The 14,815-nt window shown below is 37.6% G+C and overlaps 2 protein-coding genes across 6 annotated transcripts; one reads left to right on the top strand and one right to left on the bottom strand.

Moving 5' to 3' along the window:
* The first annotated feature begins 324 nt into the window (after nt 1-324).
* Nucleotides 325-11,613, top strand: LOC149723775 (uncharacterized). Of its 5 annotated transcripts, none has more exons than XM_089893458.1 (17): nt 329-441; nt 959-1,034; nt 1,305-1,413; nt 1,486-1,577; nt 7,955-8,094; nt 8,346-8,484; nt 8,658-8,811; nt 9,101-9,220; nt 9,351-9,433; nt 9,499-9,574; nt 9,637-9,746; nt 9,804-9,889; nt 10,003-10,077; nt 10,143-10,246; nt 10,448-10,516; nt 10,746-10,887; nt 11,307-11,613. In XM_089893458.1, the coding sequence occupies exons 1-17, from the start codon at nt 414-416 to the stop codon at nt 11,381-11,383; spliced, it is 1,680 nt and encodes a 559-aa protein (XP_089749584.1). In that variant the 5' UTR covers nt 329-413; the 3' UTR covers nt 11,384-11,613. The 5 variants fall into 5 exon arrangements, 4 of the variants coding, with proteins under 4 accessions (XP_089749586.1, XP_089749584.1, XP_089749587.1 ...); XM_089893461.1 differs by having other exon boundaries at nt 351-478; XM_089893459.1 differs by having other exon boundaries at nt 387-612.
* A 22-nt stretch (nt 11,614-11,635) lies between these two features.
* LOC149723774 (TBC1 domain family member 15-like) lies at nt 11,636-14,630 on the bottom strand. The gene is made up of 5 exons (XM_089893462.1): nt 14,436-14,630; nt 13,189-14,302; nt 12,764-12,939; nt 12,291-12,471; nt 11,636-12,033 (listed from the first exon to the last, which is right to left on the bottom strand). The coding sequence occupies exons 2-5, from the start codon at nt 13,909-13,911 to the stop codon at nt 11,719-11,721; spliced, it is 1,395 nt and encodes a 464-aa protein (XP_089749588.1). The 5' UTR covers nt 13,912-14,302; nt 14,436-14,630; the 3' UTR covers nt 11,636-11,718.
* Nucleotides 14,631-14,815: the final 185 nt, after the last annotated feature.

Here is a 14,815-nt window from a genome sequence, read left to right as displayed (position 1 = left end):
ATAAGTTACATACGTGGTAACTCGTAAGCGAGCATGAGGTGTATGAAACGGAACACCCGTGTTATAACGACTGTCGTTGCCCCGCCATGCGAAGATAAATAAGTTACATTAATTAGTTAAACGCTTACCTTTTCCAGGGAATTCCCCGTCTGCGATCAAACCTTTCAGACAACCAATCGAAAGCCTCCAATTTCCCTCCATTTTCACTAGAAGTAGTAAATACATTAATTCCAAATTTAATTTTAATAAAATATTTTTTTCCCTCACTTTCGTATACATTACAATCTTCTAATATTACGGAACAATATCGATTGTTAATGAAGGGGATTTTTAATGCTGCACAGCGCCATCCACCGGTGGTGGTTAAGGACGCTGTTTGTTTAGTTGTAATGTGACTTTTGTTGTGGTGATGCATGTTTAATCAACGCTATGATACCGTAGGTTGGTTTAATCGAGGAGATTTTGCTTTGTTACTACGGTATTTTGGTCACTAGTGTAAAATAATCATTAATTGTAAACCTTTTGCGTTTTCAAAGTTTATTTTCAACCCGAACGCCCGACTTTGAACACAAATTTTGCAGCTAAGAATGATTCTAAGACTCGCACTTACCGGTAATCGGGTTTAAAATGGTTTATTAACCGATATCGGGCTAAAAACTTGAGTTCGTGTTTTCACTTTGAAAATGTTTAAAGTAGGTGCAGCATGAAGTAGAATGTCGGGCTGGGTTTGGGTGCTAGTGAAGAGTCTTTCCCCCACCTTAGTCTCTTATTTGCCAACCACTAACCCCCTAACCATCAACACCTAACCTATGGGTTAGGGGTTAGTGGTTGGCAAATAAGGTGGGGAAGATTCTTCACCAGCACCGGGTTTTGTTTGTCATATTTTAGCAGCGTTTGTACCATATGTTTGTGGTGTTTATGCGTTAACACATAATAATACCAGCATTGTTTATCACAGCCATGAATAAATCGATTGAAAATTTTGATTCACCGCAAAAAGTTGAATTTACCATTGATCATCTGCTTGATATAAGGTTTCTATGTTCAATATTTTGTTTCTATGTTTAATATATTATATTTATGTTTAATATATTGTTTCTACGATTAATATAGTGTTTTTATGGTTAATATGTTGTTTTTATAAGGTTTACTTAAGTAATTTTCACCCATGGCATGTTTTAACAACTGTTGTTTTGCTGATAATTTTCTTCTCTTTGTTGGTTTGATTAATTGGAACTTTCCCATTTTATTCGTAGAGATAAATAATATTATGTTGTGCTCATAATCCCCCTATGACATCACAGATCAGCCATTGTTTGTTTGTTGGATGTAGTGGCAACGATAATCAAGACACTGGAGGGGAATCCCCCAACCTCATACTCAAAGATACAGCAGGAATGCAATGTTGTGTTGGTGAGTGAGAGAATGTGGGAAAAAGGCAATATTGATGTTAAAGAAAAAAGTTGAAACATATTATTTAAACAGAGTGAGGAATTGTTTCAAGGATTGCGCAATCGATATTTATGGTGGAGCGCGACCTTTAATAACCCTGTCACGCACCAACGACCACAGCTAAGGTGAGGAAACATGCATATTTATTATATTGGTTGTTCCCCGTACGCGTGAAAGAAAGCTATGATGTTGGCATTATTGTCGTCGTATTCATGTACGACAATTAAAAAGTTACTCTGTAATTACCCAGATAATTCACATAAGGGATCATAACCTATTCCAGCACATGTATGCATGTGAGGTGTCTATGTATGTATGTGAGGTGTCTATGTATGTATGTGAGGTGTCTATGTATGTATGTGAGGTGTCTATGTATGTATGTGAGGTGTCTATGTATGTATGTAAGGTGTCTATGTATGTGAGGTGTCTATGTATGTATGTATGTGAGGTATCTATGTATGTATGTGAGGTGTCTATGTATGTATGTGAGGTGTCTATGTATGTATGTGAGGTGTCTATGTATGTATGTGAGGTATCTATGTATGTATGTGAGGTGTCTATGTATGTATGTGAGGTGTCTATGTATGTATGTGAGGTGTCTATGTATGTATGTGAGGTGTCTATGTATGTATGTGTCTATGTGTCTATGTATGTATGTGAGGTGTCTATGTATGTATGTGTCTATGTGTCTATGTATGTATGTGAGGTGTCTATGTATGTATGTGAGGTATCTATGTATGTATGTGAGGTGTCTATGTATGTATGTGAGGTGTCTATGTATGTATGTAAGGTGTCTATGTATGTGAGGTGTCTATGTATGTATGTATGTGAGGTGTCTATGTATGTATGTGGGGTGTCTATGTATGTATGTGTCTATGTGTCTATGTATGTATGTGAGGTGTCTATGTATGTATGTGAGGTGTCTATGTATGTATGTGAGGTGTCTATGTATGTATGTGAGGTGTCTATGTATGTATGTGAGGTGTCTATGTATGTATGTATGTGTCTATGTATGTATGTGTCTATGTGTCTATGTATGTATGTGAGGTGTCTATGTATGTATGTGAGGTGTCTATGTATGTATGTGAGGTATCTATGTATGTATGTGAGGTGTCTATGTATGTATGTGAGGTGTCTATGTACGTATGTAAGGTGTCTATGTATGTGAGGTGTCTATGTATGTATGTGGGGTGTCTATGTATGTATGTGTCTATGTGTCTATGTATGTATGTGAGGTGTCTATGTATGTATGTGAGGTGTCTATGTATGTATGTGAGGTGTCTATGTATGTATGTGAGGTGTCTATGTATGTATGTATGTGTCTATGTATGTATGTGTCTATGTGTCTATGTATGTATGTGAGGTGTCTATGTATGTATGTGAGGTGTCTATGTATGTATGTGAGGTATCTATGTATGTATGTGAGGTGTCTATGTATGTACGTGAGGTGTCTATGTATGTATGTGAGGTGTCTATGTATGTATGTGTCTATGTGTCTATGTATGTATGTAAGGTGTCTATGTATGTATGTGAGGTGTCTATGTATGTATGTGAGGTATCTATGTATGTATGTGAGGTGTCTATGTATGTATGTGAGGTGTCTATGTATGTATGTAAGGTGTCTATGTATGTGAGGTGTCTATGTATGTATGTATGTGAGGTGTCTATGTATGTATGTGGGGTGTCTATGTATGTATGTGTCTATGTGTCTATGTATGTATGTGAGGTGTCTATGTATGTATGTGAGGTGTCTATGTATGTATGTGAGGTGTCTATGTATGTATGTGAGGTGTCTATGTATGTATGTGAGGTGTCTATGTATGTATGTGAGGTGTCTATGTATGCGAGGTGTCTATGTATGCATGTGAGGTGTCTATGTATGTATGTGAGGTGTCTATGTATGTATGTGAGGTGTCTATGTATGTATGTGAGGTGTCTATGTATGTATGTGGGGTGTCTATGTATGTATGTGGGGTGTCTATGTATGTATGTGAGGTGTCTATGTATGTATGTGAGGTATCTATGTATGTATGTGAGGTGTCTATGTATGTATGTGGGGTGTCTATGTATGTATGTGGGGTGTCTATGTATGTATGTGTCTATGTGTCTATGTATGTATGTAAGGTGTCTATGTATGTATGTGAGGTGTCTATGTATGTATGTGAGGTATCTATGTATGTATGTGAGGTGTCTATGTATGTATGTGAGGTGTCTATGTATGTATGTGAGGTGTCTATGTATGTATGTGTCTATGTGTCTATGTATGTATGTGAGGTGTCTATGTATGTACGTGAGGTGTCTATGTATGTATGTGAGGTGTCTGTGTATGTACGTGAGGTGTCTATGTATGTATGTGAGGTGTCTATGTATGTATGTGAGGTGTCTATGTATGTATGTAAGGTGTCTATGTATGTGAGGTGTCTATGTATGTATGTATGTGAGGTGTCTATGTATGTATGTGGGGTGTCTATGTATGTATGTGTCTATGTGTCTATGTATGTATGTGAGGTGTCTATGTATGTATGTGGGGTGTCTATGTATGTATGTGTCTATGTGTCTATGTATGTATGTGAGGTGTCTATGTATGTATGTGAGGTGTCTATGTATGTATGTGAGGTGTCTATGTATGTATGTGAGGTGTCTATGTATGTATGTGAGGTGTCTATGTATGTATGTGAGGTGTCTATGTATGCGAGGTGTCTATGTATGCATGTGAGGTGTCTATGTATGTATGTGAGGTGTCTATGTATGTATGTGGGGTGTCTATGTATGTATGTGGGGTGTCTATGTATGTATGTGTCTATGTGTCTATGTATGTATGTAAGGTGTCTATGTATGTATGTGAGGTGTCTATGTATGTATGTGAGGTATCTATGTATGTATGTGAGGTGTCTATGTATGTATGTGAGGTGTCTATGTATGTATGTGAGGTGTCTATGTATGTATGTGTCTATGTGTCTATGTATGTATGTGAGGTGTCTATGTATGTATGTATGTGTCTATGTATGTATGTATGTGTCTATGTATGTATGTGAGGTGTCTATGTGTCTATGTATGTACGTGAGGTGTCTATGTATGTATGTGAGGTGTCTGTGTATGTACGTGAGGTGTCTATGTATGTATGTGAGGTGTCTATGTATGTACGTGAGGTGTCTATGTATGTATGTGAGGTGTCTGTGTATGTACGTGAGGTGTCTATGTATGTATGTGAGGTGTCTATGTATGTACGTGAGGTGTCTATGTATGTATGTGAGGTGTCTATGTATGTACGTGAGGTGTCTATGTATGTATGTGAGGTGTCTATGTATGTATGTGAGGTGTCTATGTATGTATGCGAGGTGTCTATGTATGTATGTGAGGTGTCTATGTATGTATGTGAGGTGTCTATGTATGTATGTGAGGTGTCTATGTATGTATGTGGGGTGTCTATGTATGTATGTGTCTATGTGTCTATGTATGTATGTGAGGTGTCTATGTATGTATGTGAGGTGTCTATGTATGTATGTGAGGTGTCTATGTATGTATGTGAGGTGTCTATGTATGTATGTGAGGTGTCTATGTATGTATGTGAGGTGTCTATGTATGTATGTGAGGTGTCTATGTATGTATGTGAGGTGTCTATGTATGTATGTGAGGTGTCTATGTATGTATGTGAGGTGTCTATGTATGTATGTGAGGTATCTATGTATGTATGTGAGGTGTCTATGTATGTATGTGAGGTGTCTATGTATGTATGTGAGGTGTCTATGTATGTATGTGAGGTGTCTATGTATGTATGTATGTGTCTATGTATGTATGTATGTGTCTATGTATGTATGTGTCTATGTGTCTATGTATGTATGTGAGGTGTCTATGTATGTATGTGAGGTATCTATGTATGTGAGGTGTCTATGTATGTATGTGAGGTGTCTATGTATGTATGTAAGGTGTCTATGTATGTGAGGTGTCTATGTATGTATGTGAGGTGTTTATGTATGTATGTGAGGTGTCTATGTATGTATGTGAGGTGTCTATGTATGTATGTGAGGTGTCTATGTATGTATGTGAGGTGTCTATGTATGTATGTGAGGTGTTTATGTATGTATGTGAGGTGTTTATGTATGTATGTGAGGTGTCTATGTATGTATGTAAGGTGTCTATGTATGTATGTAAGGTGTCTATGTATGTATGTATGTGAGGTGTCTATGTATGTATGTGAGGTGTCTATGTATGTATGTGAGGTGTCTATGTATGTATGTAAGGTGTCTATGTATGTATGTATGTGAGGTGTCTATGTATGTATGTGAGGTGTCTATGTATGTATGTGAGGTGTCTATGTATGTATGTGAGGTGTCTATGTATGTATGTGAGGTGTCTATGTATGTATGTGAGGTGTCTATGTATGTATGTGAGGTATCTATGTATGTATGTGAGGTGTCTATGTATGTATGTGAGGTGTCTATGTATGTATGTGAGGTATCTATGTATGTATGTGAGGTATCTATGTATGTATGTGAGGTGTCTATGTATGTATGTAAGGTGTCTATGTATGTGAGGTGTCTATGTATGTATGTGAGGTGTTTATGTATGTATGTGAGGTGTCTATGTATGTATGTGAGGTGTCTATGTATGTATGTGAGGTGTCTATGTATGTATGTGAGGTGTCTATGTATGTATGTGAGGTGTTTATGTATGTATGTGAGGTGTCTATGTATGTATGTGAGGTGTCTATGTATGTATGTAAGGTGTCTATGTATGTGAGGTGTCTATGTATGTATGTGAGGTGTTTATGTATGTATGTGAGGTGTCTATGTATGTATGTAAGGTGTCTATGTATGTATGTGAGGTGTTTATGTATGTATGTGAGGTGTCTATGCATGTATGTGAGGTATCTATGTATGTATGTGAGGTGTCTATGTATGTATGTGAGGTGTCTATGTATGTATGTGAGGTGTTTATGTATGTATGTGAGGTGTTTATGTATGTATGTGAGGTGTCTATGTATGTATGTAAGGTGTCTATGTATGTGAGGTGTCTATGTATGTATGTGAGGTGTCTATGTATGTATGTGAGGTGTCTATGTATGTATGTAAGGTGTCTATGTATGTGAGGTGTCTATGTATGTATGTGAGGTGTCTATGTATGTATGTGAGGTGTCTATGTATGTATGTGAGGTGTCTATGTATGTATGTGAGGTGTCTATGTATGTATGTGAGGTGTCTATGTATGTATGTAAGGTGTCTATGTATGTGAGGTGTCTATGTATGTATGTGAGGTGTCTATGTATGTATGTGAGGTGTCTATGTATGTATGTGAGGTGTCTATGTATGTATGTGAGGTGTCTATGTATGTATGTGAGGTGTCTATGTATGTATGTGAGGTGTTTATGTATGTATGTGAGGTGTCTATGTATGTACGTGAGGTGTCTATGTATGTATGTGAGGTGTCTATGTATGTATGTGAGGTGTCTATGTATGTATGTAAGGTGTCTATGTATGTGAGGTGTCTATGTATGTATGTGAGGTGTCTATGTATGTATGTGAGGTGTCTATGTATGTATGTGAGGTGTCTATGTATGTATGTGAGGTGTCTATGTACGTATGTGAGGTGTCTATGTATGTATGTGAGGTGTCTATGTATGTATGTGAGGTGTCTATGTATGTATGTGAGGTGTCTATGTATGTATGTGAGGTGTCTATGTATGTATGTGAGGTGTTTATGTATGTATGTGAGGTGTCTATGTATGTACGTGAGGTGTCTATGTATGTATGTGAGGTGTCTATGTATGTATGTGAGGTGTCTATGTATGTATGTGAGGTGTCTATGTATGTATGTGAGGTGTCTATGTATGTATGTGAGGTGTCTATGTATGTATGTAAGGTGTCTATGTATGTGAGGTGTCTATGTATGTATGTAAGGTGTCTATGTATGTGAGGTGTCTATGTATGTATGTGAGGTGTCTATGTATGTATGTGAGGTGTCTATGTATGTATGTGAGGTGTCTATGTATGTATGTGAGGTGTCTATGTATGTATGTGAGGTGTCTATGTATGTATGTGAGGTGTCTATGTATGTATGTGAGGTGTCTATGTATGTATGTGAGGTGTCTATGTATGTATGTGAGGTGTCTATGTATGTATGTGAGGTGTCTATGTATGTATGTGAGGTGTCTATGTATGTATGTGAGGTGTCTATGTATGTATGTGAGGTGTCTATGTATGTATGTGAGGTGTCTATGTATGCGAGGTGTCTATGTATGTATGTGAGGTGTCTATGTATGTATGTGAGGTGTCTATGTATGTATGTGAGGTGTCTATGTATGTGAGGTGTCTATGTATGTATGTGAGGTGTTTATGGTCATATGTGTCCTTGGAAACTTAACCACGGACCCTGGATGATGTCACCGTTTGCCTCAACTTTTCCACAAGGTCTCCCCCACATTTAAACCTAACAACAACAACAACAACAACAACAACAACAACAATATATATATTTATCTCAACATTTATAATTGATGTTTCAGATACAGTCGATTGGAAGCCGATCGTTTCATCAAGTGTTTGGTTTCTTCGTTCGAATCATGCCGCCTCGTGCTCAATCAAGCGTTGCAACGAAGATCTTTAAACGAATCAAAACTTAACGTTGAAATTAAGAAAGTGAAAGGTGGTTGTTATGTTTAGGTTTTCTTTTTTTTTGCTTGCATTGCATTTTCAAACATTTTCTTGCCCGAAGTTTGTCACATGTTTCATAACACTTGATCCTGACTGTTATTTGGTTACGAGAATCGTCAAACTTCATGAGCAGCGAATCACGGAATTCAACACATTTATTTGATAGTCAGCTTTACAAGGATCATACACAGCTTTATGACGTCATTGTTACCCTAATTATGACATCATAACAACCATTATTAGCTGAACTAACGTCGTGTCAATCTCAACTCTCATTGGCTGAGAATAAGTTGGCCACGGTTGATCGGGAACGAGGGGTTTGGTTATCGCGCATGGATGAGCTCAACCAACGTCTGCTCGACGCTCAGCGAAGAATATCCACGTAAGATTTCTATAAGAATGTTGCGTTGCTACGAGGTGTATTGTATTCGTTTCGTAAAACTTTCATGGAATTTGGAAAATAATTCTAACTTGCCGGGCAACAACAACAGACAGTAAGGTTTTAATGAAATATAAGATTTCTCTGCAAATATATTTTTCATCATTTATTTTTAGATTGGAAAAAAACAAATCAGCATTGTCATGGCAACGACATCACAATGAGATGGTTACTAAGCAACAACAGGAAACAGAAGAACATGACTCGGCTATTTTGAAACTGAGAGAAGAAAAAGAAAAGGGTTTTGAGGCGATGCGGCAAAAAATTAAAGTAAACTTAAATAGTTTTACCCGTAGCTTATTTTAACGACTGTTGTTTGCTGCTTATTCCTTCTCTTCGTTGTTTTAATTAATTTGAACTTCGTTATCGTATAAGAAGAGATAAAGAACAAATGTTGTATTGTGGACATTAATATAGCAGCAAATTAACCCCACAATGTTGTATTTGATTGCCACTTCATGTTTACCTTCAATACACTCGCATATATGAAAGATATTCTAGGGATAAATGTGAAGCAGATTCATCAATATAAATTATTAACAATCTTTAATCTTCATAGAAATTGGAGAATGAGGTCGGCAAGTTGAGGTTGAAGAGTGAGCTGTATGTGGCGCCCTCTACTGGTGGCTTGCTCCATAAACTTGAATATAAGAAACGAGAAGTTTATTTACGAGACCAGGTATTATGACATCACAGTAGATAACAAGGGTAGATAACTGTTTATTAATAATTGATAACAATGGTGTAGCTTCACTCGAACTAACAATGAAATCATTGAATAGTTTTAGTTTTTATTTGTTCCATGGCAGGAAATCCAAAGTCTTCGCAGCGAGATGATGGAGATTCGGAAGCAAATGGCGGGCTGTTTGGGGGGGATGGTGAAAGATTACAGGTGTGGTTGGTTGGTGGTTGATGGCGTTCTATAAGTTACAATTCACCCATTCATTCCCCGCACAGGTGTTTGCTACAGAAATGGGAGAATGAGAATCCAGGTCGAAAGTTTAGTCCAGATCCCGATAAAGTTAAGTTGCAGGTATGTTGTGTCTATGTTGCTTATACATGATATCTATGTTATATATGATATCTATGTTGTAGGCAAAGTTACACACCATCCACCAATCGTTAATAAACGACAACCTACAAACGGTACTCCCCACTCTACCCAACCATTATGCTCCAATCGATGTGAAAATAAACAAACACAGGTTCGTACACGTTACCCCAACATACCCCACATACCCACTAACCCCATGTAACCCCAGCCCCCCCACAAATGACCCACCCAACCCAACTCCACCAACCAACCTAAGATCAAATAGTTTCGACACAAGAGCGAGCCACAGAGCAGGTTTCCATTCTCATTACTTTGTATTTAATTTTTTGTTTATTTTAACTTTTGCAAATACTTTTTTTAAACTTTTTTTTTAATTCTTGTTAACTTTATTTTTTTGTTTGTTTCAGCGGGAATCCCCAAAATACTTCGTCCCCACAGCGCGAGGGGGGATTTCCCACAAAATATCCCTAATGACATCACAGGTTAGTTATATTGGTTATTATGACATCATAATACTTATGACATCATAATATCCATGACATCATAGACAAATCACCATCAACTCCCCACCCCCACCTAGTGAGCAAAGTAACAGGACGAGCCAATCTCCACCTAGTGTTGAAACATTTCCCGTATCTTACCGTCGAACAAGTGGGTTGTGATGTCATACCCGTAGCGTGTTTTAACGACTGTTGTTTTGTTGCTCATTCTCTTCGTTGTTCTAATTAACTTCAACTCACTGTGAGTTTATTGTATGTTAGCCACGGTTTTTATTTGTCACTTTTGCTGCAAATTTAATTATTTTTGTTGTTTGAATTATTCAGAAATATAACAATGGTAATTGTGATGCAGGTTTCCAAACAATGGGAGAACTTTCGTAGATTCGACAAAAACAACGACTTTAAACTCGATCTTCCAGAGGTTTGTTATGATTGTGGTTGTTAGGACAGCGCTGCTATTGTGGGGTGACCTTGGGCAAGACACTTAACAGCGATTGCTCCAATTTAATCGTCACTAATGAGTTGTCTAAATTGTCAGCCATACAGAAAAATAATTACCCGCAAAGTTACATATGTGGTAACTCGGAAACACCCAAGTTATAACGATTGTCGTTGACCCGCCACGCGTAAGTAACATTGTTACATCATAGTTGTACGAGGCGGTTGGGGGTCATGGAAAGGTCACGGTTAACGAGATACGTGAAGCGATGCGTGAAGTCGACCGCGACCAATCAAACAACATCGATTTTTACGAATATCTTAAAATATCGGAGATGATTTTTAAGAACCAAGGTTTGTGGATAAAACAAGACAAACACAAACTTCACCTTTGTAATAATATTGGCAAATATCAGTTCCATTAGAAATGTGACTGGCAACAACAAAGTCCTCCATTATAATATCACAACCATAGACACCAAACCTGGGTTGGCGGGGTGGGCAGGCATACCCTAAAATTTTGTGCATCATATTATCTAGTGAACAAACTTGTTTAACAGCATTGTGTGTCCAACTATCTCAGGCTCCCCTGTGTTTATAAAAGTTTGGCGCCTATAATAACAACTGCTGGTAAATACAATAACAGAATATATTATTTACCCCTCGGGATGCGACAACGAGGATCCAATATGTAATCAATACCCAATGGCGGTCGTCAAAGCGCACTGTTTTTGTTTAAATTATGTCTTAATAAATTGTTTCTTTATTTTAAGGTGATTCTGCGATTTTTAAATCTGGATTATTACATCATAATGGCTCGGCCTCGTCAGAAGCTTGCGTTCTGCAGTGATGACCAAACAAATTTCACCAGTGATGACCAAGTAGTTTTCTTGCACATTTTTTCATTTAGTTTTCACAAGTTGCTCAATCTTCACGTATGCAGTTTCACAAGCCATATTATTATTAATGCAATAATTTTACACTAACTTTTATAATTTCTATTTTTTATATTCTTTTAGTTTTCACGTGCACTCCCTTAGTTCTTATGCAATTCACTTTGTAATAAATATTATTACTAAAGTGTGTGTCGTGCAACAATATGTATCGTCACAACTTTTATTTTGATGTTACTGCATAGTTAACAAAGTGGCAATATTAGTTACTACAAAAATAACAGAAAAGATTTTAAAATAACTTGGTTTTAAAAAGTTTAGACATTGCATCTAATATGTTTGGCCGCTCTACTTTAACAAATTGTTGGGAAACCGATTTCCTGCAATATTTAAAAAACAAGGCAAATGCTTTGGCGTGAACTTTCTGCAACACCAGCGTCCCCCTGATGTTGCACGCGATGTGGAAAACCTCGGCTGCGTCTTTGCACGCAAGGAACTGTTGTCGTTTGAGCATTATAACAGCAACGCACACGAATACTTCAAACGTATACTTGGTGTCCACGAGGGTGGGGTTCGTAGGGGGGGAACTACCTTCACCCCGTAATACCTGGGTAAACATTTATAAATAAAAGGGGGTTGGGGTTTTCTTACACATAGAAAACATCTTACTAAGTATTGGGCCCAACATTTCGCATGTAAGCTGGTAAGCATAGAATTAAATTATTTATACATTGGGGAGCCATTGAATTATATAAAACATAGAGTAATTAGCTGGGGGTGGGACTGTCTATATGTTGTAATGTTTTCTATTCTTATTCTTCATATATATGTAGCATATAAGATCGCCACCACATTGAAGCTTACCTCTAATCGAAGTTGTTCGTCTTGTGCATGTATAGCGGTTAGTGAATCAAGCTCAAGGTGTTGTGAATGAACCATTTCGAAATATCGGATCGATTCTTCGTAATCGAACTCGCGTTTGAACGAAACCAACAACCAGCGATGGCAGAACACTAAATCTTCGACGGAACAATCGCACAAGTGGCTGCGAGTGTTTATGTTTGTTTGAAAGTTTATTTGTAAAGCATTGTGTTAAACAAGAGCTGACACCCTCCAGTATAAAATTAATGTTTTATATATGTAATGTACTTTATAAGCCAAAAACTACTTCATTATAATATTTTTATTTCTTGACAATATTGTTACTTCCGATACGCGGCATAATGTAAAACAAGCCGTCCATTTTCAGCTTTTATGACGAAGGGCAGATGCAACGTTTTCCAACCATTGTAATCAATCTCAGGATATTCCACCACAAACAATGAAATCACAATCACCTATATAGATTTGGTTCCAAATTCTTAAGTAATTGTCGCACTAAGTCAAGTTTCTCAACCATCCCGTTCGAATCAAAATCCCGTTCAACGCGCTCCATGTAACGTGTGAACGACCAATACGCTTCAACCTCAGTCTCCATGACAACCATGAACCTCGTCAATATATCGTTCATGCCCTGGTGGAAATATTGGGGTAAGTTTTAACTTATTGGGCACGTGTTTGAATTATCCATAATTATATTGAATACAAAGTAAGACAATGAATCCATATTTAAACCCTAAGTTGCAAATATCCACCTTTTGCTAAAGGATCAAATACATTAGGATTGAATGCCGGTTTTTGAACTTGGCTCCTTATTCTTTTATATACCACATGCGTATGTGGTGGATATCTAGATACATAATTACCAACACAAACAACTCACCTGCACATACCCAATGCTTGGGTGATAAAAACCAAACGTGATCAAAATATTTTTCATCTTTTCAGCAAAATTTGAATCTTGGTTTTTAAAATATGGATGTTGAGTGTCGGTTCTTGGGATGTCTTTGTTGATGACTTTCATCCAATCTCCCGAACATAAATCAATCTCTTGGTTCCCAGCGAAGATTTTCGCCAAGTTTGCATGGTTTTCTAAAGTTGAATCGCTGAATTGTGATTGGTTCGTTGGTGGGGGCAACTTCAATGACATCACATCCTGTTCGGTATTCCCACCCTCGCTGATGTAACACAGACATCTCATTTTTAACGCATGATACTTGTAGTGGTTTTCAATGTCCAACACCTCACGCTCGCTGTCGGTCGATAACATCGGGTGAACCCCAAATATAAACGACCACACTTTCTTCCGGATGGCGCCATCACACCCACCATGGAAGATTGATTCCCTCAGCTTCGTTTCCATGACAACACGACCGTCCACGTCGAAATATGAAGCGAACTCGTCCGGTGACAGCGGGGCAAACGACGGCAACCTAACCAACTTAACGTCCTCGTCAACGCTTTCTTGTCTCGCGTGCCTCCGATCCACGACCGCGTAAGGCCGCGATTCCGCCCCCGCTTCATCCACTATCGCGTATGGGGCTTCCACAAGTTCAAAACTTTCCGTGGATTTCGTTTTAAAAAACACAAAACTTTTGTCGCTCATCTTGTAATACTAGAACGCGTCAAACGACCATTGTTACGACACAGTCGATTTTTATAATTGATATCTGATGCAATGGATGTATCACGCGACGTCGCGGGTGCTTCTTACGTCATAGTTGCTGATCATATGTCGTCACAAAGGAAACTATCATCGGTGTATTGTTTACATCATACCACGTGATGTGACGTCAATATCACGCTTGATTGGTCGTGGTTAATGTAGCGTGACAGTTGGTATTTAGCACAGAAATGTCATAAACAAGCCTATGAAAAAGTGATAACCACATAATTGAATTACATACCCAATTTTTCAGTTCAAACAACGCAAATCAATGTTAATAATAAATAATTTATCCTCACAAAATTATGCAAATTGTTTACGGTCTTTGTACCTTTGTTATTTAAAGGCTATTTAAAATTCAGAAACGCGATTTGTTGCACAACTGGTCTTTTAATAATAACTCCCAAGCTAAAATTATTTAACCTTTCTTGCGCGACACCGAGTGTAGTTGTTTACTTACTAACAATATCTGCAAGTTGGCGCTAACGAGTTATTTGGGCACGTTAATTTAATTTATTTTCAATACATTTCCAAACCTATATTTTTACACTATATAAAGCACCACACACAACACAAACTAACATATTTAAAACAAGTATTATTCCATATTTGAATAAACATAGAAACACAATTTGTTGAAGGTTAAGACCTTCTCCCCATTCGAATGTTATGTGTTTGCTTAAGTATGCCATCCAGTGTTGTTTAATATTTATTTATACTATCGCATAGTGGCGCTGGTGAGCTATGAATGTAATTATTTAAAGCAATTACAAAATAGGAAACGTTCAACAAAATGTAACAGTTACAATACTTGTTAGTAAACACTAGATAAAATTTTGCGCGC

Source organism: Ciona robusta, unplaced genomic scaffold (genome assembly GCF_009617815.1).
Source record: "Ciona robusta unplaced genomic scaffold, ASM961781v2 AP042743.1".
Classification (NCBI taxonomy): Eukaryota; Metazoa; Chordata; class Ascidiacea; order Phlebobranchia; family Cionidae; genus Ciona; species Ciona robusta.
Note: the sequence above shows the minus strand (reverse complement) of the source record. Positions and strands in the feature narration are given on the sequence as shown.

Coding starts and splice junctions, on each gene's coding strand:
- LOC149723774 (XM_089893462.1), bottom strand. CDS start 13,911: ATGAGCGACAAAAGTTTTGTGTTTTTTAAAACGAAATCCACGGAAAGT. Junction 12,472..12,763: donor TTGGAACCAAATCTATATAG/GTGATTGTGATT, acceptor AAACACTCGCAG/CCACTTGTGCGATTGTTCCG. Junction 12,034..12,290: donor ACGAACAACTTCGATTAGAG/GTAAGCTTCAAT, acceptor ATGTTTACCCAG/GTATTACGGGGTGAAGGTAG.
- LOC149723775 (XM_089893458.1), top strand. CDS start 414: ATGTTTAATCAACGCTATGATACCGTAG. Junction 1,035..1,304: donor GATCATCTGCTTGATATAAG/GTTTCTATGTTC, acceptor ATGACATCACAG/ATCAGCCATTGTTTGTTTGT. Junction 9,434..9,498: donor GGGATGGTGAAAGATTACAG/GTGTGGTTGGTT, acceptor TTCCCCGCACAG/GTGTTTGCTACAGAAATGGG.